Raw genomic sequence first — 24,559 nt, 5'->3', positions numbered from 1 at the left:
CATGTTCAGGCCCCGATCACACAGATATATATATATATATATATATATATATATTTTTTTTTTCATACTATTCGCCATTTCCCGCATTAGCGAGGTAGCGTTAAGAACAGAGGACTGGGCCTTTGAGGGAATATCCTCATATGGCCCCCTTCTCTGTTCCTTCTTTTGGAAAATTTAAAAAAAAAAAAAAAAAAAAAATATATATATATATATATATATATATATATATATATATATATATCCCTGGGGATAGGGGAGAAAGAATACTTCCCACGTATTCCCTGCATGTCGTAGAAGGTGACTAAAAGGGGAGGGAGCGGGTGGCTGGAAATCCTCCCCTCTCGTTTTTTTTTAATTTTCCAAAAGAAGGAACAGAGAAGGGGGCCAGGTGAGGATATTCCCTCTAAGGCCCAGTCCTCTCTTCTTAACGCTACCTCGCTAATGCGGGAAATGGCGAATAGTATGAAAGAAAAGAAAGATATATATATATATATATATATAAATATATATATATATATATATAGCGGGAGCAGGGGGCTGGAAATCCTCCCCTCTCATTTTTTTCTTAATTTTCCAAAAGCAGGAACAGAGAAGGGGGCCAGGTGAGGATATTCCCTCAAAGGCCCAGTCCTGTGTTCTTAACGCTACCTCACTAATGCGGGAAATGGCGAATAGTATGAAAAAAAAAAAAAATATATATATATATATATATATATATATATATATATATATATATATATATATATATATATATATATATATATATATATATATATACAGGGGGTCGATGTGCTGTCAATGGATTGAACCAGGGCATGTGAAACGTCTGGGGTAAACCATGGAAAGTTTTGTGAGGCCTAGATGTGGAAAGGGAGCTGTGGTTTCGGTGCATTATACATGATAGCTAGAGACTGACTGTGAACGAATGTGGCCTTTGTTGTCTTTTCATAGTGCTACCTCACACACAAGCTAGAGACTGAGTGTGAACGAATGTGGCCTTTGTTGTCTTTTCATAGTGCTACCTCACACACATGTGGGGGAGGGTGTTGTCATTTCATGTGTGGCGGGGTGGCGACGGGGACAAATAAGGGCAGACAGTATGAATTATGTACATGTGTATATATGTATGTCTGTGTGTGTATATATATATATGTATACGTTGAGATGTACAGGTATGTATATGTGCATGTGTGGACATGTATGTATATACATTTGTATGTGGGTGGGTTGGGCCATTCTTTTGTCTGTTTCCTTGCGCTACCTTGCTAATGTGGCAGACAGCAACAAAGTATAATATAATATAATATATATATAAGCATACCCTAACCTATGCTAGTTACCCATTTTTATTGACCAACTCTTAAAGGAGGATGAATGTCTGGAATGACTGGACTGACGCTACAACCAGGATTTGAACCTATCCACTTGACCCTGGAAGGCCCATAAAAGCATCACAATTATAGACAATTCTTTTAATCTTTCACTAGAAAACATCCAGCTTTCATAAACATCATGTAATTCATGTGCCTGCATAAGAAGATTAGGGCTAGGCAGCCTTCATAAGAAATTTTGGAAAGAAAGGTATGTTTTTGGAAGCAGTTGGGCTTTCCACAGTCAAGAAAAGTAAAGAAATCAGTGATATTATTATAACCTTTGTGTTTCATAAAAAAGTAAAATAATTTCACTTTAAACTAAAGAAATCAGACTTTTAAAAAATATTGTCAGTTAATTGAAAGAGTTTTTTAAAATAAGAATTTCATCATACTGCCTCCATATGCAACTGTACAGAATCTTTCCAAATATGATTTTCAAAAGTGAGAACATTTCAAATCTGAGAACATTTTGTTACACTAAATGTTCTCTAAAGCAATCCACAAACATAAAAGCAAAAGAAAAATCACACATCTGTTAAGTTCATTAACGCTTCAATTACAAAATCACTTATAATGTCTTCAGAATCCTTTGAATGAAATATGACAGGAAAAAATTACATTGCTTTTCAACATACTATAATGAGAAGCTATCATTATTTCTCAAGTCATAAGTATAAGCTTAAACTGTAAAATATTAGTTCTATTTTAGGATGGAAGAACTAGTCAAGACAAAATATTTGGCAAAATTTATCTTAAATATAGCATCAAGCCATAGTGACATCCTCTACCCCATTCAGATAAAAGTTAATGTATACCCTGTTCATATCTATTTCCTATCTTTATCAGCAGGACAAATCTGATTTTCACAAAGACCATGTTAAATTAACATCTTATGTCGTTTTTAGCAAGAGTAACATATATACTTGAATATCAGCTACATCACATGCTTTGATTCCTTTATGTATTATCAATTATAAACATTCTTTTCCTGATCACTTGTCACATGAAAAGAAACCTCCACTCACAAGCTTCAGAATTTATCATCAGCATTATAATCAACTCAGTAAAATGACCAGCATATATTTTCACATAATCTTTGTGCTCAGATAAAGCAGACAACTGACTACAACAACAATAATTCCATAATCATACAGGAATTCTTATCAACATACTTAGTCCCTGACTTTGTGATCCTCAGATGGCTACATTTGTTTCATCTATGATTTTAGGAGTACATTTCCCCTTTTACCTTCCCTTCTCCACAAATGCTGGAAGGACCATACTAAAACAGTTACTCCAAAGCTTGTCATTTACACGATAAACAATGAATTCATTCTTTTTAGCTGCCAATTTCTGTACACAAATGCACAACAATCATTTTTGACAGTATGAGTCTATTCTTATAAGAAAAACAGATGTAATAAAAATATAGGTCTACATGTACTTATCATTAAGGAATGTATGCAAAAACAACCCATTACTTGCATATTCTGTACTGTATTACATTCACCTTTTGACCAAAGGAGAAGCACACAAATAACTATTTCATATTACACCCCGAATATACCCTAATGTTTGCTAATGTTGATCAGCTAGCACAACACCATTATTGCCACTTAAGTGTCAGAAGAACACTCAACACTTCCATCAGGAGCTGAGGATCCTCAAAACATGACTAGATAGATGTACTATGAATGAGTATTGCCAACTTATTTGTAGTTTATCAAAACCAACATCTATAACTAAATGGTTTTCTGAAAAGATGACTATCACAATTTGGCTCAGGACCAAAATAAAACTCATGAAGATGAAATGCCAATAACTAATCTCCAACTCCTCAACAATTTCTTCTGTACTGACTGTCTCTGAATTCTCAAAAAACTCCTTTTTATAGTCTCACCTACAGCCAGGTCAAAAAACTTTCACACTATGAATCAATAATGTACAACAGAGGCTTTGTACACTTCAAGATGAATGATGACATTCATCTCATTACTTCTCCATTCATATGATACAAACTTCTCACTCATACATGAGATTCTATAAATAGTAATCAGCATGGTGGGGATGAAAAAATGTATTAATGGGTTGAGGTATCTAGTAACATTAATCAATAAATATGTATTAGCATAAAACTGTTGATAATTACAATTATAATTAATGTTATCTGCAGCAGTATGGGACAAAGTTCAACATGCTTTGAACTAAATAACTAATCACTTAAAGGATTACATGCACACCTCTATGACATGTTAATGTCAATTAATAAGTAGTTTTGAGGCACAAGAGATATTGATAAGTCCACTGAAACAGATCTTGGGAACTGATATAATGGTAGAGGAAGAGTAGAAGAGTTATGAAAGCTGATCCTTATAATTTTTCTTTCTTCTCCTTGTTGTTTCAGTTTAAAAGTTTATGTTAACTTTGTGGTGTTCATCAAGTATGTTTATGATTTACTTACACACATGCCTCAAACAAAAACACATGGTGCTATATCAACACCTGTTAAAGCCATTTTGGAAATATCTAACATCAGAAAATCTATCCAGAGATTTTTTTCATAAATCATAACTAGCTGCCTCCTTCTTTATCAAACACTGCAAAGAGCTTGATGTTACACACTGAAAACTTTTTTCACACTGAATTATAACTGGTCACATACTCAGTATGATACTAACTGTTTACTAACTGTTATGTGCATAAGTTTATGGAGACAATGAAGAGTAACCACATGGTTTCGATGAATCTGATAACAAACCATACAAATGCCTAAAGTCTGTCAGTCATTTCAAGATATTCCAAGTGATGAATAACAACAATAAATTCACAAATCTTCAGTTCTTGTAACTTTCACTAAAAGAAAGGCACAAACTAAATTACAGATAAGTGTGTTTGCAACACTGTGTCATGATGTGATCAGTCACAAAGAGGTTGCTTTTCACTCACCTTATCTTTGTAATGCATGATGAATTAGTCTTATTGCTGCACTACCCACAAACAGAACCAATGCATGTGATAATACCATTACTGCACCCATGATGCAGGCACCCACAAGGGTTCTGTTTCCACTTTATTTACAGCAGCAGCCAAGCGTTCAAAGGATGAAGATAATTCATCATTAACAATGACCTCGTCAAACCAATGTGAATAGTGAAATTCAATTCTTGCTGCTGCCTTCAACATGTCCCTGAACTCATCTTCCTGTAAAAATCAGGCAAAATTATAACAAACATTCATTATTACATAAAGAGACCAAAATATAACCACAGGACCCTTACTAGAGGGCTTCTGCAACTTCAAAGCTATACAGTATTCAATGAAAAGGAAAGGATAGACTCTGTTGGACTGAGACATTCCTTGATGAGACTGTGCTCATTTTCATCTATTTATAATTATCCAACCAAACCAAAGGTGACTTTTCATCTAAGGTCTCACAAAAAGCAATGCTACTTGAAACAATGGACATACAAAGGTATAATTTATATTCAATTATTTATTATACTTTGTCGCTGTCTCCCGCATTAGTGAGGTAGCGCAAGGAAACAGACGAAAGAATGGCCCAACCCACCCACATACACATGTATATACATATACACCCACACATGCACATATACATACCTGTACATTTCAACGTGTACATATACATACATAGACTTATACATATATACACATGTACATAATTCATACTTGCTGCCTTTATTCACTTCCTGTCACCACCCCACCACACATAAAATTGACAACCCCCCTCCCCCCCCCCCCATGCGTGCACGAGGTATTGCTAGGAAAAGACAACAAAGGCCACATTCGTTCACACTCAGTCTCTAGCTGTCATGTACAATGCACAGAAACCACAGCTCCCTTTCCACATACAGACCCCACAAAACTTTCCATGGTTTACCCCAGATGCTTCACGTGCCCTGGTTCAATCCATTGACAACACGTCAACCCCAGTATAACACACTGTTCCAATTTACTCTATTCCTTGCACGTCTTTCACCCTCCTGCATGTTCAGGCCCCGATCACTCAAAATCTTTTTCACTCCATCTTTCCACCTCCAATTTGGTCCCCCACTTCTCCTCATTCCCTCCACTTCTGACACATATATCCTCTTGATCAATCTTTCCTCACTCATTCTCTCCATGTGACCCAACCATTTCAAAACACCCTCTTCTGCTCTCTCAACCACACTCTTTTTATTACCACACATCTCTCTTACCCTATTATTACTTACTCGATCAAACCACCTCACACTACATATTGTCCTCAAACATCTGATTTCCAACACATCCACCCTCCTCCGCACAACCCTATCTATAGGCCACACCTCACATCCATGTGACATTGTTGGAACCACTATTCCTTCAAACAAAGGTATAGGTGTGTGAATAGGAAAGATAGGAAGCAGGCATTATTGGATTATGTACAAAATGATAGGTGTGCAGAAAGACTCTTGGATGTGAATGTGCTGAAAGTACCTATTTAGAAGCACAAAAGAAACTGGAAACTCCCCTGAAACATATCTTGAAAACTGATAGAATGGTAGATGAAGGGTAGAGGAGTTACGAAAGCTGACCCTTATCATTATTCATATTTCTCATTGCTGTTTCAGTTTAAAAGTTTATGTTCACTCTGTAGCATTCACCAAGTATACTTATAATTCATTTTACGAACATACCTCAAATGAAAACACATGGTGCTCTATCAACACCTGTCATAGCCATTGTAGAAATTTCTAAACGTCAGAAAATTTATCCATTACTTCACACTTAGTGGAGATGAGGGTGAAGCTTTGTAGAGGTTTTCTGAAAAGGTGAAGATGATATGGGGAGGAAGAGGGTGGTGAAAGTGAAAGAGCTTGGAAATGAATATTGTGTGAAGAATTAGCAGGAGAGACTTACTGTGGGTGGAATGGGAAAAGGTGAAAGTAAATGAAGCCATGGTAGTGGATGAGGAATGGGAAGGTATTTATGGAAGCAGTGAAGACATGTGCAAGAGAACTAAGTGGCATGCGGAAGGTAGGAGGTGGGCACGTGAGAAAAGGTAGCGAGGGTTGGATGACAAAGTTCCTAGTGAAAGAGAAAAGAGAGGTGTATGGGAATCATCTGCAGGAAGGAAGTGCAAGTGACTGGAAGATGTATAAAGGAAAGAGAAAGAAGGTCAAAAGGAAGGTGCAGGTGAAAAAGAGGGCAAATAAGAGTTAGGGTGAGTAAGCCTAACCAACTTCAGGATGAATGAGAAAGTGTTTTGGAAGGAGGTTAATAGTGTGAGAAAACAAAAGAATGAATGTGAACATTGGTGAAGGGCTAATAAAGAAGAGGCAGAAATGAGGTGATGAGGAGATGGAGTGAATACTGTGAAGGACTGTTCAATAAGCTTGATGCTAGAGTGGCAGAAGAGTAGTGTTTAGCTTGGGGAGGAATGCAAAGCGAGAGAGTTTTGACGAGTGGGTTGATAAAAAAGAGAGGAGGTGAAAGCCTTGCATAAGATGAAGAGTGGCAAGGTAACAAGGGTGGATGAAACTGCAGTTGTATTTCTAAAGCAAGGAAGTCACTGTGTTGTTGATTGGTTAGGATTCTTAACGTAAGTATGGTGAGGTGCCAGAGGACTGGCTAATTGCCTTTTTGGTGCCACTGTATAAAGGCAAGATGGATAAAAGTAAGGCTCAAATTATTGAGGAATAAGTCAGTTTAGTGTACCTGAAAAGTTGTATTGTATGTGAAAGTGGTGGCACCAAAAAGAGTTTCAGATTGAACAGGAACAATGTGGCTTCTTGAGTGGCAGCAGATGTGTGAAACAAAGTGTTTGCTTTGAACAATGTGAGGGAGAAAAACTCACAGAAACAGATGGATTTGTATGTGGCATTTATGGATCTGGAGTAAGTGTTTGATAAAGTTGACAGAGATGGTCTGTGGAAGGAAAAACAAATATAGGAGGAGGAGGGAGGCCGGATTGGAGGTGGAGGGATGGAGTGAAAGGGATTTTGTGTGATCGGGGCCTGAACATGCGGGAGGGTGAAAGGAGGGCGGGGAGTGGGGTGAGTTGGAGCGATGTGGTGTACCGGGGTTGACGTGCTGTCGGTGGACTGAATCAGGGCATGTGAAGCGTCTGGGGTAAACCATGGAAAGCTGTGTAGGTATGTATATTTGCGTGTGTGGACGTATGTATATACATGTGTATGGGGGGGGGTTGGGCCATTTCTTTCGTCTGTTTCCTTGCGCTACCTCGCAAACGCGGGAGACAGCGACAAAGCACAAAAAAAAAAAAAAAATGAAAAAAGCTGCACTGAGCATTGGAGTATTTTTTGTTACTGTAAGGTGAGTTGGAGAGTGGTTTCAGGCAAAGGTGGGTATCTTCTGTTACTATGGATGTTTAATTTATTTGAGGAGAGGGAGAGGTGAGGGACGGAGGTAAATGCAATGGTCTTGGAGATAGGAGCAGGTCTTCAATCTTTCAGCAACTGGGAAGTTTGGGAGATAAGTCAGTTATTGTTTGCTAATGACATAGGTACTGATGCCAGATTTGAGAATGACATCGTGTAAGTAGGATTCTGAATTTGGTAGAGTGTGAGAAAGGTGAGAGCTGAGAGTAAATGAGAATGAAAGAAAGGTTGTTAGGTTAACAGCAGGGAAATATATTTTTTAAGTTCAGACAGCAGAGGCATTTGAATGGACTAATCAAGGCCATCTAATTATACACACATATACATACATGGCATATGTAGGGTGTTTTAGTCAGGGTGGTGTGCAGAGTGAGAGGGTTAGAGAGGTTAAGAAAGAAGAGGTGGTGAAAGCCAGCAAGGTAGCGGGTTTGGATGGTATTGCACTTGAATTTATTAAGAAAGGGGGCGACTGTATTGTTGATAAGTTTGTAAGGATATTCATTGTACGTATGGATCATGGTGAAGTGCCTGAGGATTGGTAGAATGCATGTATAGTGCCATTGTATAAAGGCAAAGGGGATAAAGATGAGTGTTCAAACTACAGAGGTATAAGTTTGTTGAGTATTCCTGGAAAATTGTATGGGAGGGTATTGATTGAGAGGGTGAAGGGATGCACAGAGCATCAGATTGGGGAGGAGCAGTGTGGTTTCAGAAGTGGTGGAGGATGTGTGGCTCAGGTGTTTGCTTTGAAGAATGTATGTGAGAAGTATTTAGAGAAACAGATTGATTTTTATGTGGCATTTATGGATCTGGAGAAGGAAAATGATGGGGTTGATAGAGCTCCTTTGTGGAAGGTCTGAAGGGTATATGGTTTGGGAGGTAAACTGTTTGAACCAGTGAAAAGTTTTTATCAAAGGTGTAAAGCATTTGTACGAGTAGGAAGAGGAGAGTGATTGGTTCCCACCGAAGGTCGGTCTGTGGAATGGGAGTGTGATGTCCCTATGGTCATTTAATTTGTTTATGGATTGGGTGGTTAGGGAGGTAAATGCAAGAGTTTTGGAAAGATGAGTGAGTATGCAGTCTGTTGAGGATGACAGAGCCTAGGAAGTGTCAGTTGTTGTTCACCAATGATACAGCACTGGTGGTCGCAGAAGTTGGGGACTGAGTTTGGAAAAGTGTGTGAAAGAAAGTTGAGAGTAAATGTGAATAAAAGCAAGATTATTATATTCAGCAGTGTTGAGGGACAAGTTAATTGGGATGTAAGTTTGAATGTAGAATAACTGGAGTAAGTGAAGTGCTTTAGATATCTGGGAGTGGACTTAGCAATGAATGGAACCATGGAAGTGGAAAAGAGTCACAGGGTGGGGGAAGGGGTGAACGTTCTTGGAGCCATGAGGAATGTGTGGAAGGAGAGAATGTTATCTTGGAGAGCAAAAATGGGTATGTTTGAAGGAATAGTAGTTCCAACAATATTATATGCTTGAAAGGCATGGGCTATAGATAGAGTTATATGAAGGAGGGTGGATGGGTTGGAAATTAAATGTTTAAAGACGATATGTGGTATGAGGTGGTTTGTTGAAGTAATGAAAGGGTAAGAGAGATGTGTGGTAAAAAAAAAAAAGAGTGTGGTTAAGACTACAGAAGAGGGTATGTTGAAATGGTTTGGACATATGGAGAGAATAAGTGAAGAAAGGTTGTCAAAGAGGATATATGTGTCAGAGGTGGAGGGAACAAGGAGAAGTGGGAGGCCAAATTGGATTTGGAAGGATGGAGTGAAAAAGATTTTGAGTGATTGGGGCCTGAACATACAGGAGGGTGATAGGTGTACAGGAAATAAAGTGAATCAGAAAGATATGGTATACCGGGGTCAATGTGCCATCCATGAACTGAATGAGGGCATGTGGAAAGTCTAGGGTAAACCATGGAAAGTCTATGGGGCCTGGATGCGAATAGGAAGCTGTGGTTTCAGTGCATACACATGACAGCTAAAGTCAGAGTGTGAACAAATGTTTTCCTGGCACTGGGAATGGATGAAAGCTAGCAAATATGAATATGCATGTGCATATATGTATATGTCTGTATGTTGATGTATATATGTTGATATGTATATGTATATACCCACATACACATGTATATATATGCACATCCACACACACACATATACATACCTATACACTTCAACGTATACATATATACACATACGTAGACTTATACATATATACACGTACATAATTCATATTTACGAACTTTAAAGGCGAGACAGAAGCTGGAGTGTTTGATGAGGTTTCAAAGATTTTGAAGACATGGATACTGGGCATGTTTGTTAAAACCTTTGGAAACAGGTACAGCTGGTGTCATTGAAACGTTCCGAAACACAGATACAGTGGGGCCTGATGCAATGCATGTAACAGAAGTGATCAAGTAATCTTTTATTGATTAGAATACCTCTTACCAGAACTGACTTTGTACTCTTTGCATGAAATGATTTCTTTATTGTGTTTTCATTACAACAGATAGGCACATACAGTATCACTTTTAACATTTCAAATCAACATCCTGTATAAGATTTGCAGTATACACAAACAGGCACCTGAATTTTTCAGCTTCTTGCCCTCAACTTGTCAGGTTCTGGACATGACGTGAACATATGTGTACTTGTCCAAACTTGTGAAAATTTGTCATCTTGGAGTTAGAAGGTAGTAGCTGGGTTCTGACCGTTGTTATGCACTCAATGATCTTGCCTAAGTGAAATGGGCACATATTGAAGGTGTGGAAATAAAAAGAGCGTGGTTGAGAGAGCAGAAGAGGGTGCTTTGAAATGGTTTGGGCACATGGAGAGAATGAGTGAGGAAAGATTGACCAAGAGGATATATGTGTCGGAGGTGGAGGGAACGAGAAGTGGGAGACCAAATTGGAGGTGGAAAGATGGAGTGAAAAAGATTTTGTGTGATCGGGGCCTGAACATGCAGGAGGGTGAAAGGAGGGCAAGGAATAGAGTGAATTGGATCGATGTGGTATACCAGGGTTGACGTGCTGTCAGTGGATTGAATCAGGGCATGTGAAGCGTCTGGGGTAAACCATGGAAAGCTGTGTAGGTATGTATATTTGCGTGTGAGGACGTATGTATATACATGTGTATGGTGGTGGGTTGGGCCATTTCTTTCGTCTGTTTCCTTGTGCTACCTCGCAAGCACGGGAGACAGCGACAAAGCAAAAAAAAAAAAAAAATGTATATGTATGTACATATGCATGTATGTATGTAAATGTTAATATGAGTGGATGGGCCACTCTATGTCTGTTTCCTAGTACTATCTTGCTGACACGAGAAACAGCGATCAAGTATAATGATAATAACATATAAGCATGTGGGAGCAAATGATGTAAGGGGAGTGAGGGAGGAATGGAATGTATTTAGGGAAGCAGTGATGGCTTGTGCAAAAGATGCCTGCGGCATGAGAAAGGTGGGAGGTGGGCAGATTAGAAAGGGGAATAAGTGATGGGATGAAGGGTATGATTGTTAGTGAAAGAGAAGAGAGAAGCATTTGGATGATTTTTGCAGGGAAATAATGCAAATGACTGGGAGATGTCTATAAGAAAGAGGCAGGAGGTCAAGAAAATGGTGCAAGAGGTGAAAAAGAGGGCAAATGAGAGTTGGGGTGAGAGGGTATCGTTTAATATCAAGGAGAATAAAGAGATGTTTTGGAAGGAGGTAAATAAGGTGCATAAGATGAGAGAACAAATGGGAACATCGGTGAAGGGGGCTAATGGGAAGGCAAAACTAAGTAGTGGTGAAGTGAGAAGATGGAGTGAGTATTCTGAAGGTTTGTTGAATGTGTTTGATGACAGAGTGGCAGATATAGGGTGATTTGGTTGAGGTGGTGTGCAAAATGAGAGGGTCAGGGAGAATGGTTTGGTAAACAGAGAAGAGGTAGTGAAACCTATGCGGAAGATGACAGCCGGCAAGGAAGCGGGTTTAGATGCTATTGCAGTGGAATTTATCAAAAAAGGGTGTGACTTTGTCGTTGACTTCTTAGTGAGGATATTCAACATATGTATGGTTCGTGGTGAAGTGCCTCAGGATTGGCGGAATGCATGCATAATGCCACTGTACAAATGCAAAGGGGATAAAGGTGAGTGTTCTAATTACAGAGGCATAAGTTTGTTGAGTATTCCTGGGAAATTATATGGGAGGGTATTGATTGAGTGGGAGAAGGCATGCACAGAACATCAGATTGGGGAACAGCATTGTGGTTTCAGAAGTAGTAAAGGATGTGTGGATCAGGTGTTTGCTTCAAAGAATGTATGTGAGAAATACTTAGAAAAACAAATGGATTTATATGTAGTAGTTATGGATCTGGAGAAGGCATAAGATAGAGTTGACAGAGATGTTCTGTGGAAGGTATTAAGAGTATATGGTGTGGGAGTTAAGGTGCTAGAAGCAGAGAAAAGTTTTTATCCTTGATAAAAACTTTTACCAAGGATGTAGGGCATGTGTACGAGTAGGAAGAGAGGAAAGTGACTGGTTCCCAGTGAGTCGGTTTGAATCAGGTGTGTGTGATGTCTCCATAGTTGTTTGATTTGCTTATGGATGGGGTTGTTAGGGAGGTGAATGTAAAAGTTTTGCAGTCTGTTATGGATGAGAGGGCTTGGGAAGTGAGTCAGTTGTTCGCTGATGATACAGCACTGGTGGCTAATTCAGGTGAGAAACTGCAGAAGCTGGTGACTGGGTGTTAAAGTGTGTGAAAGAAGAAAGCTGAGAGTAAATGAGAATAAGAGCAAGGTTATTAGGTTCAGTAGGGTTGAGGGACAAGACAACTGGGAGGTAAGTTTGAATGGAGAAAAACTTGAGGATCTGAAGTGTTCGTGTAGGTATCTGGGAGTGGATTTAGCAGCGGATGGAACCATGGAAGCAGAAGTGAGTCACAGGATTGTTAGGGAGGTGAATGCAAGAGTTTTGGGTACAGAGGGGCAAGTATGCAGTCTGTTGTGGATGAGAGGGCTTAGGAAGTGAGTCAATTGTTGTTTGCTGATGATATGGCACTGGTGACTGATTCAGGTGAGAAACTGCAGAAGCTGGTGACAGAGTTTAGTAAAGTGAGTGAAATAAGAAAGTTGATAGTAAATGTGAATAAGAGCAAGGTTATTAGGTTCAGCAGAGTTGAGGAACAAGTCATTTGGTAGGTAAGTTTGAATGGAGAAAAACTGAAGGACGTGAAGTGTTTTAGATATCTGGGAGAGGATTTAGCAGCAGAGAGAACCATGGAAGCAGAAGTGAGTCACAGGGTGGGGGAAGGTGGCAAAGGTTCTGGGAGTGTTGAAGAATATGTGGAAATGAAAACAATATCTCAGAGAGCAAAAATGGGTATGTTTGAAGGAATAGTGGTTCCAACAATGTTATATGGTTGCGAGGTGTGGGCTATAGATAGGGTTGTAAGGAGGAGGGTGGATGTGTTGGAAATGAGATGTTTGAGGACAATATGTGGTGTGAGGTGGTTTGATCGAGTAAGTAACGAAAGGGTAAGAGAGATTTGTGGTAATAAAAAGAGTGTGGCTGAGAGTGCAGATGAGGGTGTATTGAAATGGTTTGGTCACATGGAAAGAATGAGTGAGGAAAGAATGACAAAGAGGATATCTGTCAGAGGTGGAGGGAACGAGGAGAAGTGGGAGACCACATTGGAGGTGGAAGGACGGAGAGAAAAACATTTTGTCCGATCGTGGCCTGAACATGCAGGAGGGTGAAAGGCGTGCAAGGAATAGAGGGAATTGGAACAATGTGGTATTCTGGGGTCGACGTGCTGCCAATGGATTGAACCAGGGCATGTGAAGCATCTGGGATAAACCATGGAAAGTTTTGTGGGGCCTGACTGTGGAAAGGGAGCTGTTGTTTGGTTGTATTACACATGACAGCAAGAGACTGAGTATGAGCGAATGTGGCCTTTGTTGTCTTTTCCTAGCACTACCTCGCGCACATGCAGGGGGGAGGGGGATTCCATATCATGTGTGGTGGGGTGGTGATGGGAATGGATGAAGGCAGCATGTATGAATAGGTATATGTGTCTATATCTCTATGTATGTTTATGTTTAAATGTATAGGTATGTATATGTACATGTGTGGGTGTTTATGTATATACATGTTTATGTTAGTAGGTTGGGCCATTTCATCTGTTTCCTTGTGCTACCTTGCTAACGCGGGATACAGCGGCAAACTATAATAGATATAAATATATATTCAATTCTGTCTCTTATACTTTGATGCTGTCTCCCGTGTAAGTGAGGTAGCTTAAGGAAACAGATGAAAGAATGGCCCAACCCACCCACATACACATGTATATACATAAACACGCACATATACATACCCATACATTTCAACGTATACATATATCTACATATTTATTTATCTATTTATTATACTTTGTCGCTGTCTACCACGTTAACAAGGTAGCACAAGGAAACAGATGAAAGAATGGCCCAACCCACCCACATACACATGTATATACATACATGTCCACACACGCACATATACATACCTATACATTTCAACATATACAGGTGTTTGCTTTGAAGAATGTATGTGAGAAATACTTAGAAAAGCAAATGGATTTGTATGTAGCATTTATGGATCTGGAGAAGGCATATGATAGAGTTGATAGAGATGCTCTGTGGAAGGTATTAAGAATATATGGTGTGGGAGGCAAGTTGTTAGAAGCAGTGAAAAGTTTTTATCGAGGATGTAAGGCATGTGTACGTGTAGGAAGAGAGGAAAGTGATTGGTTCTCAGTGAATGTAGGTTTGCAGCAGGGGTGTGTGATGTCTCCATGGTTGTTTAATTTGTTTATGGATGGGGTTGTTAGGGAGGTGAATGCAAGAGTTTTGGAAAGAGGGGCAAGTATGAAGTCTGTTGGGGATGAGAGAGCTTGGGAAGTGAGTCAGTTGTTGTTCGCTGATGATACAGCGCTGGTGGCTGATTCATGTGAGAAACTGCAGAAGCTGGTGACTGAGTTTGGTAAAGTGTGTGAAAGAAGAAAGTTAAGAGTAAATGTGAATAAGAGCAAGGTTATTAGGTACAGTAGGGTTGAGGGTCAAGTCAATTGGGATGTGAGTTTGAATGGAGAAAAACTGGAGGAAGTGAAGTGTTTTAGATATCTGGGAGTGGATCTGGCAGTGGATGGAACCATGGAAGCGGAAGTGGATCATAGGGTGGGGGAGGGGGCGAAAATTCTGGGAGCCTTGAAGAATGTGTGGAAGTCGAGAACATTATCTCGGAAAGCAAAAATGGGTATGTTTGAAGGAATAGTGGTTCCAACAATGTTGTATGGTTGCGAGGCGTGGGCTATGGATAGAGTTGTGCGCAGGAGGATGGATGTGCTGGAAATGAGATGTTTGAGGACAATGTGTGGTGTGAGGTGGTTTGATCGAGTAAGTAACGTAAGGGTAAGAGAGATGTGTGGAAATAAAAAGAGCGTGGTTGAGAGAGCAGAAGAGGGTGTTTTGAAATGGTTTGGGCACATGGAGAGAATGAGTGAGGAAAGATTGACCAAGAGGATATATGTGTCAGAGGTGGAGGGAACGAGGAGAAGAGGGAGACCAAATTGGAGGTGGAAAGATGGAGTGAAAAAGATTTTGTGTGATCGGGGCCTGAACATGCAGGAGGGTGAAAGGAGGGCAAGGAATAGAGTGAATTGGAGTGATGTGGTATACCGGGGTTGACGTGCTGTCAGTGGATTGAATCAGGGCATGTGAAGTGTCTGGGGTAAACCATGGAAAGCTGTGTAGGTATGTATATTTGCGTGTGTGGATGTATGTATATACATGTGTGTGGGGGTGGGTTGGGCCATTTCTTTCGTCTGTTTCCTTGCGCTACCTCGCAAAAGCGGGAGACAGCGACAAAGCAAAAAAAAAAAAAAAAAAAATTATCATTTATTTATTTAATATACTTAGTATCTGTCTCCCGCGTTAGCAAGGTAGCGCAAGGAAACAGATGAAAGATGGCCCAACCCTCCCACATACACATGTATATACATACATGTCCACACATGCACGTATACATACCTATACATCTCAACGTATACATATATATACACACAGACCTACACATATATACACATGTACATAATTCATACTGTCTGCCCTTATTCATTCCCATTGCCACCCTGCCACACATGAAATGACAGCCCCCTCCCCCTACATATGCACGAGGTAGTGCTAGGAAAAGACACAAAGGCCACATTCGTTCACACTCAGTCTCTAGCTGTCATGTATAATGCACCGAAACCACAGCTCCCTTTCCACATCCAGGCCCCACAAAACTTTCCATAATTTACCAGACGCTTCACATGCCTGGGTTCAATCCATTGACAGCACGTCGACCCTGGTATACCACATCGTTCCAATTCACTCTATTCCTTGCACTCCTTTCACCCTCCTGCATGTTCAGGCCCCGATCACTCAAAATCTTTTTCACTCCATCTTTCCACCACCAATTTGGTCTCCCACTTGTCCTCATTTCCTCCACCTCTGACACACATATCCTCTTTGTCAATCTTTCCTCACTCATTCTCTCCATGTGACCAAACCATTTCAAAACTCCCTCTTCTGTCAATCTTTCCTCAGTCATTCTCTCCATGTGACAAAACCATTTCAAAACTCCCTCTTCTGTACTCTCAACCACACTCTTTTTACCACCACACATCTCTCTTACCCTTTCATTGCTTACTTGATCAAACCACCACCACATATTGTCCTCAAACATCTCATTTCCAACACATCCACCCTCCTCTGCACAACTCTACGTATAGCCCATACCTCGCAACCATATAACATTGTCTGAACCACTATTCCTTCAAACATACCCATTTTTGCTTTCCGAGATAATGGTCTCGCCTTCCACATGTTTTTCAACGCTCACAGAACTTTCGCCCCCTCCCCCACCCTATGACTCACTTCCGCTTCCATGGTTCCATCCGCTGCCAAATCCACTCCCAGATATCTAAAACACTTCACTTCCTCCAGTTTTTCTCCGTTCAAATGTACCTTCCAACTGACTTGTCCCTCAGCCCTACTATATCCTAATAACCTTGCTCTTATTCACATTTACTCTCAGCTTTCTTCATTCACACACTTTACCAAACTCAGTCATGAGCTTCTGCAGTTTCTCACCTGAATCAGCCACCAGCACTGTATCATCAGCAAACAACAACTGACACACTTCCCAAGCTCTCTCATCCATAACAAACTGTGTACTTGCCCCTCTCTCTAAAACTCTTGCATTCTACTCCCTAACAACCCCATCCATAAACAATTTAAACAACCATAGAGATATCACGCACCCCTGTCACAAACCAACATTCACTGAGAACCAATCACTTTCCTCTCCTCCTACTCATACACATGCCTTACATCCTCGATAAATACTTTTCACTGCTTCTAACAACTTGCATCCCACACCATATATTCATAATACATTTCACAGTGCATCTCTATCAACTATATCATATGCCTTCTCCAGATCCATAAATGCTACATACAAATCCATTTGCTTTTCTAAGTATTTCTCACATACATTCTTCAAAGCAAACACCTGGTCCATACATCCTCTACCACTTCTGAAACCACACTGCTCTTCCCCAATCTGATGCTCTGAACATGCCTTCACCCTCTTAATCAATACCCTTCCATATAATTTCCCAGGAATACTCAACAAACTTATACCTCTGTAATTTGAACACTCACCTTTATCCACTTTCCCTTTATACAGTGGCACTATGCATGCATTCCGCCAATCCTCAGGCACTTCACCATGAACCATACATACATTAAATATTTTCACCAACCAGTCAACAACACAGTCACCCCTTTCTTCAATAGATTCCACTGCAATACCATCCAAACCTGCCGTGTTGCCAGCTTTCATCTCCTGCAAAGCTTTCACTACTTCCTCTCTGTTTACCAAACCATTCTCGCTGATCCTCTCACTATGCACACCACATCTAACAAAACACCCTATATCTGCCACTATATCATCAAACACATTAAACAAACCTTCAAAATATTCACTCCATCTCCTTCTCACTTTACCAGTACTTGTTATTACCTCCCCATTAGCCACCTTCACCTATATTCCCATTTGTTCTCTTGTCTTATGCACATTACTTACCTCCTTCGAAAACATCCGTTTATTCTCCCTAAAATTTAACGATACTCTCTCGCCCCAACTCTCATTTACCCTCTTTTTCACCTCTTGCACCTTTCTCTTGACCTCCTGCCTGTTTCTTTTATACATGTCCCAGTCATTTACAGTATTTCCCTACAAAAATCATCCTAACGCCTCTCTCTTTTCTTTCACTAACAATCTTACTTCTTCATCCCACCACTCACTTCCCTTTCTAATCTGCCTACTTTCCACCTTTCTCATACCACAGGCATACTTTTGCGCAAGCCATCACTGCTTCCCTAAATACATCCCATTCCTCCACACTCCCATTACGTCATTTGCTCTTACCTTTTTCTATTCTGCACTCAATCTCTCCTGGTACTTCCTCACACAAGTCTCCTTTCCAATCTCACTTACTCTCACCACTCTTCATCTCAGCATTCTCTCTTTTCTGAAAACCTCTACAAATCTTCACCTTAGCCTCCACAAGATAATGATCAGACATCCCTCCCGTTGCCCCTCTCATGACATTAACATCTAAAAGTCTCTCTATCATGCCCCTGTCAATCAACATGTAATCCAATAACACTTCTGGCCATCTCTCCTACTTACACATATGTACTTATGTATATCTCTCTTTTTTAAACCAGGTATTCCCAATCACCAGTCCATTTTCAGCACACAAATCTATAAGCTCTTCACTATTTCCATTTACAACACAGAATACCCCATGTACACCAATTATATCCTCAACTGCCACATTACTCACCTTGGCATTCAAATCACCCATCATTATAACTCAGTCTCGAGCATGAAAGCTGCTAACACACTCACTCAGCTGCTCCCAAAACACTTGCCTCTCATGGTCTTTCTTCTCATTAATAGGTGCATAGGCGCCAATAATCGCCCATCTCTCTCCACCCATTTTCAGTTTTATGCATATCATTCTAGAGTTTACTTTCTTACACTCTATAACATACTCACACAACTCTTGCTTCAGGAGTAGTGCTACTCCTTCCTTTGCTCTTGTCCTCTTACCAACCCCTGATTTTACTCCCGACATTCCTTAACCACTTTTCCCCTTTATCCTTGAGCTTTCTTTCACTCAGGGCCAAAATATCCAAGTTCCTTTCCTCAAATATACTACCTATCTCTCGTTTTTTCTCATCTTGGTTACATCCACACACATCTAGACACCCCAATCTGAGCCTTTGAGGAGGATGAGCACTCCCTGCATGACTCCTTCTTCTATTTCCCCTTTTAGAACGTTGAAATACAAGGAGGGGAGTGTTTCTCGTAAAGTAAATGAATGATGTATAGGAGAGAAAGAATACTTCCCACGCATTCCTCACATGTCGTAGAAAGTGACTAAAGGGGACAGGAGCGGAGGCTGGAAACCCTCCCCTCTTTGTACTTTAACTTTCTAAAAGGGGAAACAGAAGGAGTCATGCAGGGAGTGCTCATCCTCCTTGAAGGCTCAGATTGGGGTGTCTAAATGTGTGTGAGTGTAACCAAGATGAGAAAAAAGGAGAGATAGGTAGCATGTTTGAGGAAAGGAACCTGGATGTTTTGGCTCTGAGTGAAACGAAGCTCAAGGGTAAAGGGGAAGAGTGGTTTGGGAATGTCTTGGGAGTAAAGTCAGGGGTTAGTGAGAGGACAAGAGCAAGGGAAGGAGTAGCACTACTCCTGAAACAGGAGTGGTGGGAGTATGTGATAGAGTATAAGAAAGTATATTCTAGATTGATATGGGTAAAACTGAAAGTGGATGGAGAGAGATGGGTGATTATTGGTGGATATATACCTGGGCATGAAAAGAAAGATCATGAGAGGCAAGTGTCTTGGGAGCAGCTGAGGGAGTGTGTTAGTAGTTTTGATGCACGAGACCCGGTTATAGTGATGGGTGATTTGAATGCAATGGTGAGTAATGTGGCAGTTGAGGGAATAATTGGTGTACCTGGGGTGTTAAGTGTTGTAAATGGAAATGGTGAAGAGCTTGTAGATTTATGTGCTGAAAAAGGACTGGTGATTGGGAATATCTGGTTTAAAAAGAGATATATATATATATATATAAGTAAACGTATGTAAGTAGGAGAGATGGCCAGACAGTGTTATTGGATTACATGTTAATTGACAGGCGCAAGAAAGAGAAACTTTTGGATGTTAATGTGCTGAGAGGTGCAACTGAAGGGATGTCTGATCATTACCTTGTGGAGGCAAAAGTGAAGATTTGTAGAGGTTTTCAGAAAACAAGAGAGACTGTTGTGGTGAAGAGAGTGGTGAGAGTAAGTGAGCTTGGGAAGGAGACTTGTGTGAGGAAGTACCAGAAGAGACTGAGTACAGAATGGAAAATGGTGAGAACAAAGGACGTAAGAGGAGTGGGGGAGGAATGGGATGTTTTTAGGGAATCAGTGATGGCTTGCACAAAAGACGCTTGTGGCATGAGAAGCGTGGGAGGTAGGTAGATTAGAAAGAGGAGTGAGTGGTGGGATGAAGAAGTGAGATTATCGGTGAAAGAGAAGAGAGAGGCGTTTGGATGACTTTTGCAGGGAAATAATGCAAATGACTGGGAGATGTATAAGAGAAAGAGGCAGGAGGTCAAGAGAAAGGTGCAAGAGGTGAAAAAGAGGGCAAATGAGAGTTGGGGTGAGAGAGTATCATTAAATATTAAGGAGAATAAAAAGATGTTTTATAAGGACGTAAATAAAGTGTTTAAGACAAGGGAACAAATGGGAACATCAGTGAAGGGGGAAAATGGGGAGGTGATAACAAGTAGTGGTGATGTGAGGAGATGGAGTGAGTATTTTGAAGGTTTGTTGAATGTGTTTGATGATAGAGTGGCAGATATAGGGTGTTTTGGTCGAGGTGGTGTGCAAAGTGAGAGGGTTAGGGAAATGATTTGGTAAACAGAGAAGAGGTAGTAAAAGCTTTGCGGAAGATGAAAGCCAGCAAGGCAGCGAGTTTGGATGGTATTGCAGTGGAATTTATAAAAAAAAAAGGGGCGACTGTATTGTTAACTGGTTGGTAAGGTTATCTAATGTATGTATGACTCATGGTGAGGTGCCTGAGGATTGGCAGAATGCTTGCATAGTGCCATTATACAAAGGCAAAGGGGATAAAAGTGAGTGCTCAAATTACAGAGGTACAAGTTTGCTGAGTATTCCTAGGAAATTTTATGGGAGGGTTTTGATTAAGAGGGTGAAGGCATGTACAGAGCATCAGATTGGGGAAGAGCAGTGTGGTTTCAGAAGTGGTAGAGGATGTGTGGATCAGGTGTTTGCTTTGAAGGATGTATGTGAGAAATACTTAGAAAAGCAAATGGATTTGTATGTAGCATTTATGGATCTGGGGAAGGCATATGATAGAGTTAATAGAGATGCTCTGTGGAAGGTATAAAGAATATATGGTGTGGGAGGCAAGTTGTTAGAAGCAGCGAAAAGTTTTTATCGAGGATGTAAAGCATGGGTACGTGCAGGAAGAGAGGAAAGTGATTGGTTTGCAGCAGGGGTGCATGATGTCTCCATTATTGTTTAATTCGTTTATGGATGGGGTTGTTGGGGAGGTGAATGCAAGAGTTTTGGAAAGAGGGGCAAGTATGCAGTCTGTTATGGACGAGAGAGCTTGGGAAGTGAGTCAGTTGTTGTTCACTGATGATACAGCGCTGGTGGCTGATTCATGTGAGAAACTGCAGAAGCTGGTGACTGAGCTTGGTAAAGTGTGTGAAAGAAGAAAGCTGACAGTGAATGTGAATACGAGCAAGGTCATTAGGTACAATAGGGTTGAGGGAAAAGTCAATTGGGAGGTAAGTTTGAATGTAGAAAAACTGGAGGAAGTGAAGTGTTTTAGATATGTGGCAGTGGATTTGGCAGCACATGGAACCATGGAAGCGGAAGTGAATCATAGGGCAGGGGAGGGGGCGAAAGTTCTGGACGAGTTGAAGAATGTGTGGAAGTCGAGAACGTTATCTGGAAAAGCAAAAATGGGTATGTTTGAAGGAATAGTGATTCCAACAATGATATATGGTTGCAAGGCATGGGCTATAGATAGAGTTGTGCAGAGGAGGGTGGATGTGCTGGAAATGAGATGTTTGAGGACAATATGTGGTGTGAGGTGGTTTGATCGAATGAGTAATGAAAGGGTAAGAGAGATGTGTGGTAATAAAAAGAGTGTGGTTGAGAGAGTAGAAGAGGGTGTTTTGAAATCGTTTGGTCACATAGAGAGAATGAGTAAGGAAAGATTGACCAAGAGGATATATGTGTCAGAGGTGGAGGGAACAAGGAGAAGTGGGAGACCAAATTGGAGGTGGAAAGATGGAGTGAAAAAGATTTTGAATGATTGGGGCCTGAACATGCAGGAGGGTGAAAGGCGGGCAAGGAATAGAGTGAATTAGATCGATGTGGTATATCAGGGTCGACGTGCTGTCAATGGATTGAATCAAGTCATGTGAGGCGTCTGGGGTAAACCATGGAAAGCTGTGTAGGTATGTATATTTGCGTGTGTGGACGTATGTATATACATGTGTATGGGGGGGGGGTTGGGCCATTTCAGGAGAGACTGAGTACAGAATGGAAAAAGGTGAGAGCAATGGAAGTAAGGGGAGTGGGGGAGGAATGGGATGTATTTAGGGAATCAGTGATGGATTGCGCAAAAGATGCTTGTGGCATGAGAAGAGTGGGAGGTGGGTTGATTAGAAAGGGTAGTGAGTGGTGGGATGAAGAAGTAAGAGTATTAGTGAAAGAGAAGAGAGAGGCATTTGGACGATTTTTGCAGGGAAAAAATGCAATTGAGTGGGAGATGTATAAAAGAAAGAGACAGGAGGTCAAGAGAAAGGTGCAAGAGGTGAAAAAAAGGGCAAATGAGAGTTGGGGTGAGAGAGTATCATTAAATCTTAGGGAGAATAAAAAGATGTTCTGGAAGGAGGTAAATAAAGTGCGTAAGACAAGGGAGCAAATGGGAACTTCAGTGAAGGGCGCAAATGGGGAGGTGATAACAAGTAGTGGTGATGTGAGAAGGAGATGGAGTGAGTATTTTGAAGGTTTGTTGAATGTGTTTGATGATAGAGTGGCAGATATAGGGTGTTTTGGTCGAGGTGGTGTGCAAAGTGAGAGGGTTAGGGAAAATGATTTGTTAAACAGAGAAGAGGTAGTGAAAGCTTTGCGGAAGATGAAAGCCGGCAAGGCAGCAGGTTTGGATGGTATTGCAGTGGAATTTATTAAAAAAGGGGGTGACTGTATTGTTGACTGGTTGGTAAGGTTATTTAATGTATGTATGACTCATGGTGAGGTGCCTGAGGATTGGCGGAATGCGTGCATAGTGCCATTGTACAAAGGCAAAGGGGATAAGAGTGAGTGCTCAAATTACAGAGGTATAAGTTTGTTGAGTATTCCTGGTAAATTATATGGGAGGGTATTGATTGAGAGGGTGAAGGCATGTACAGAGCATCAGATTGGGGAAGAGCAGTGTGGTTTCAGAAGTGGTAGAGGATGTGTGGATCAGGTGTTTGGTTTGAAGAATGTATGTGAGAAATACTTAGAAAAACAAATGGATTTGTATGTAACATTTATGGATCTGGAGAAGGCATATGATAGAGTTGATAGAGATGCTCTGTGGAAGGTATTAAGAATATATGGTGTGGGAGGAAAGTTGTTAGAAGCAGTGAAAAGTTTTTATCGAGGATGTAAGGCATGTGTACGTGTAGGAAGAGGAAAGTGATTGGTTCTCAGTGAATGTAGGTTTGCGGCAGGGGTGTGTGATGTCTCCATGGTTGTTTAATTTGTTTATGGATGGGGTTGTTAGGGAGGTAAATGCAAGAGTTTTGGAAAGAGGGGCAAGTATGAAGTCTGTTGGGGATGAGAGAGCTTGGGAAGTGAGTCAGTTGTTGTTCGCTGATGATACAGCGCTGGTGGCTGATTCAAGTGACAAACTGCAGAAGCTGGTGACTGAGTTTGGTAAAGTGTGTAGAAGAAGAAATAATAATAATAATAATAATAATAATAATAATATATATATATATATATATATTTTTTTTTTTTTTTTTTTTTTTTTTTTTATACTTTGTCGCTGTCTCCCGCGTATTGCGAGGTAGCGCAAGGAAACAGACGAAAGAAATGGCCCAACTCCCCCCATACACATGTACATACACACGTCCACACACACAAATATACATACCTACACAGCTTTCCATGGTTTACCCCGGACGCTTCACATGCCTTGATTCAATCCACTGACAGCACGTCAACCCCTGTATACCACATCGCTCCAATTCACTCTATTCCTTGCCCTCCTTTCACCCTCCTGCATGTTCAGGCCCCGATCACACAAAATCTTTTTCACTCCATCTTTCCACCTCCAATTTGGTCTCCCTCTTCTCCTCGTTCCCTCCACCTCCGACACATATACCCTCTTGGTCAATCTTTCCTCACTCATTCTCTCCATGTGCCCAAACCATTTCAAAACACTCTCTTCTGCTCTCTCAACCACGCTCTTTTTATTTCCACACATCTCTCTTACCCTTACGTTACTTACTCGATCAAACCACCTCACACCACACATTGTCCTCAAACATCTCATTTCCAGCACATCCATCCTCCTGCGCACAACTCTATCCATAGCCCACGCCTCGCAACCATACAACATTGTTGGAACCACTATTCCTTCAA

General features: G+C 40.7%; 1 protein-coding gene across 1 annotated transcript in view; it reads right to left on the bottom strand.

Annotated features, from left to right (window-relative positions):
• Positions 1–721: 721 nt before the first annotated feature.
• metro (membrane palmitoylated protein 7-like protein metro) overlaps positions 722–24,559 on the bottom strand; it is a 278,984-nt gene continuing 255,146 nt past the window's right edge. The window contains exon 12 of the mRNA XM_071662259.1: positions 722–4,574. Within this exon, the coding sequence (XP_071518360.1) occupies positions 4,398–4,574 (177 nt within the window). The 3' untranslated portion in view covers positions 722–4,397. The remainder of the gene's footprint in view (positions 4,575–24,559) is intronic.

Source organism: Panulirus ornatus, chromosome 6 (genome assembly GCF_036320965.1).
Source record: "Panulirus ornatus isolate Po-2019 chromosome 6, ASM3632096v1, whole genome shotgun sequence".
Classification (NCBI taxonomy): domain Eukaryota; kingdom Metazoa; phylum Arthropoda; class Malacostraca; order Decapoda; family Palinuridae; genus Panulirus; species Panulirus ornatus.
This window is presented reverse-complemented; position numbering and strand designations above follow the sequence as displayed.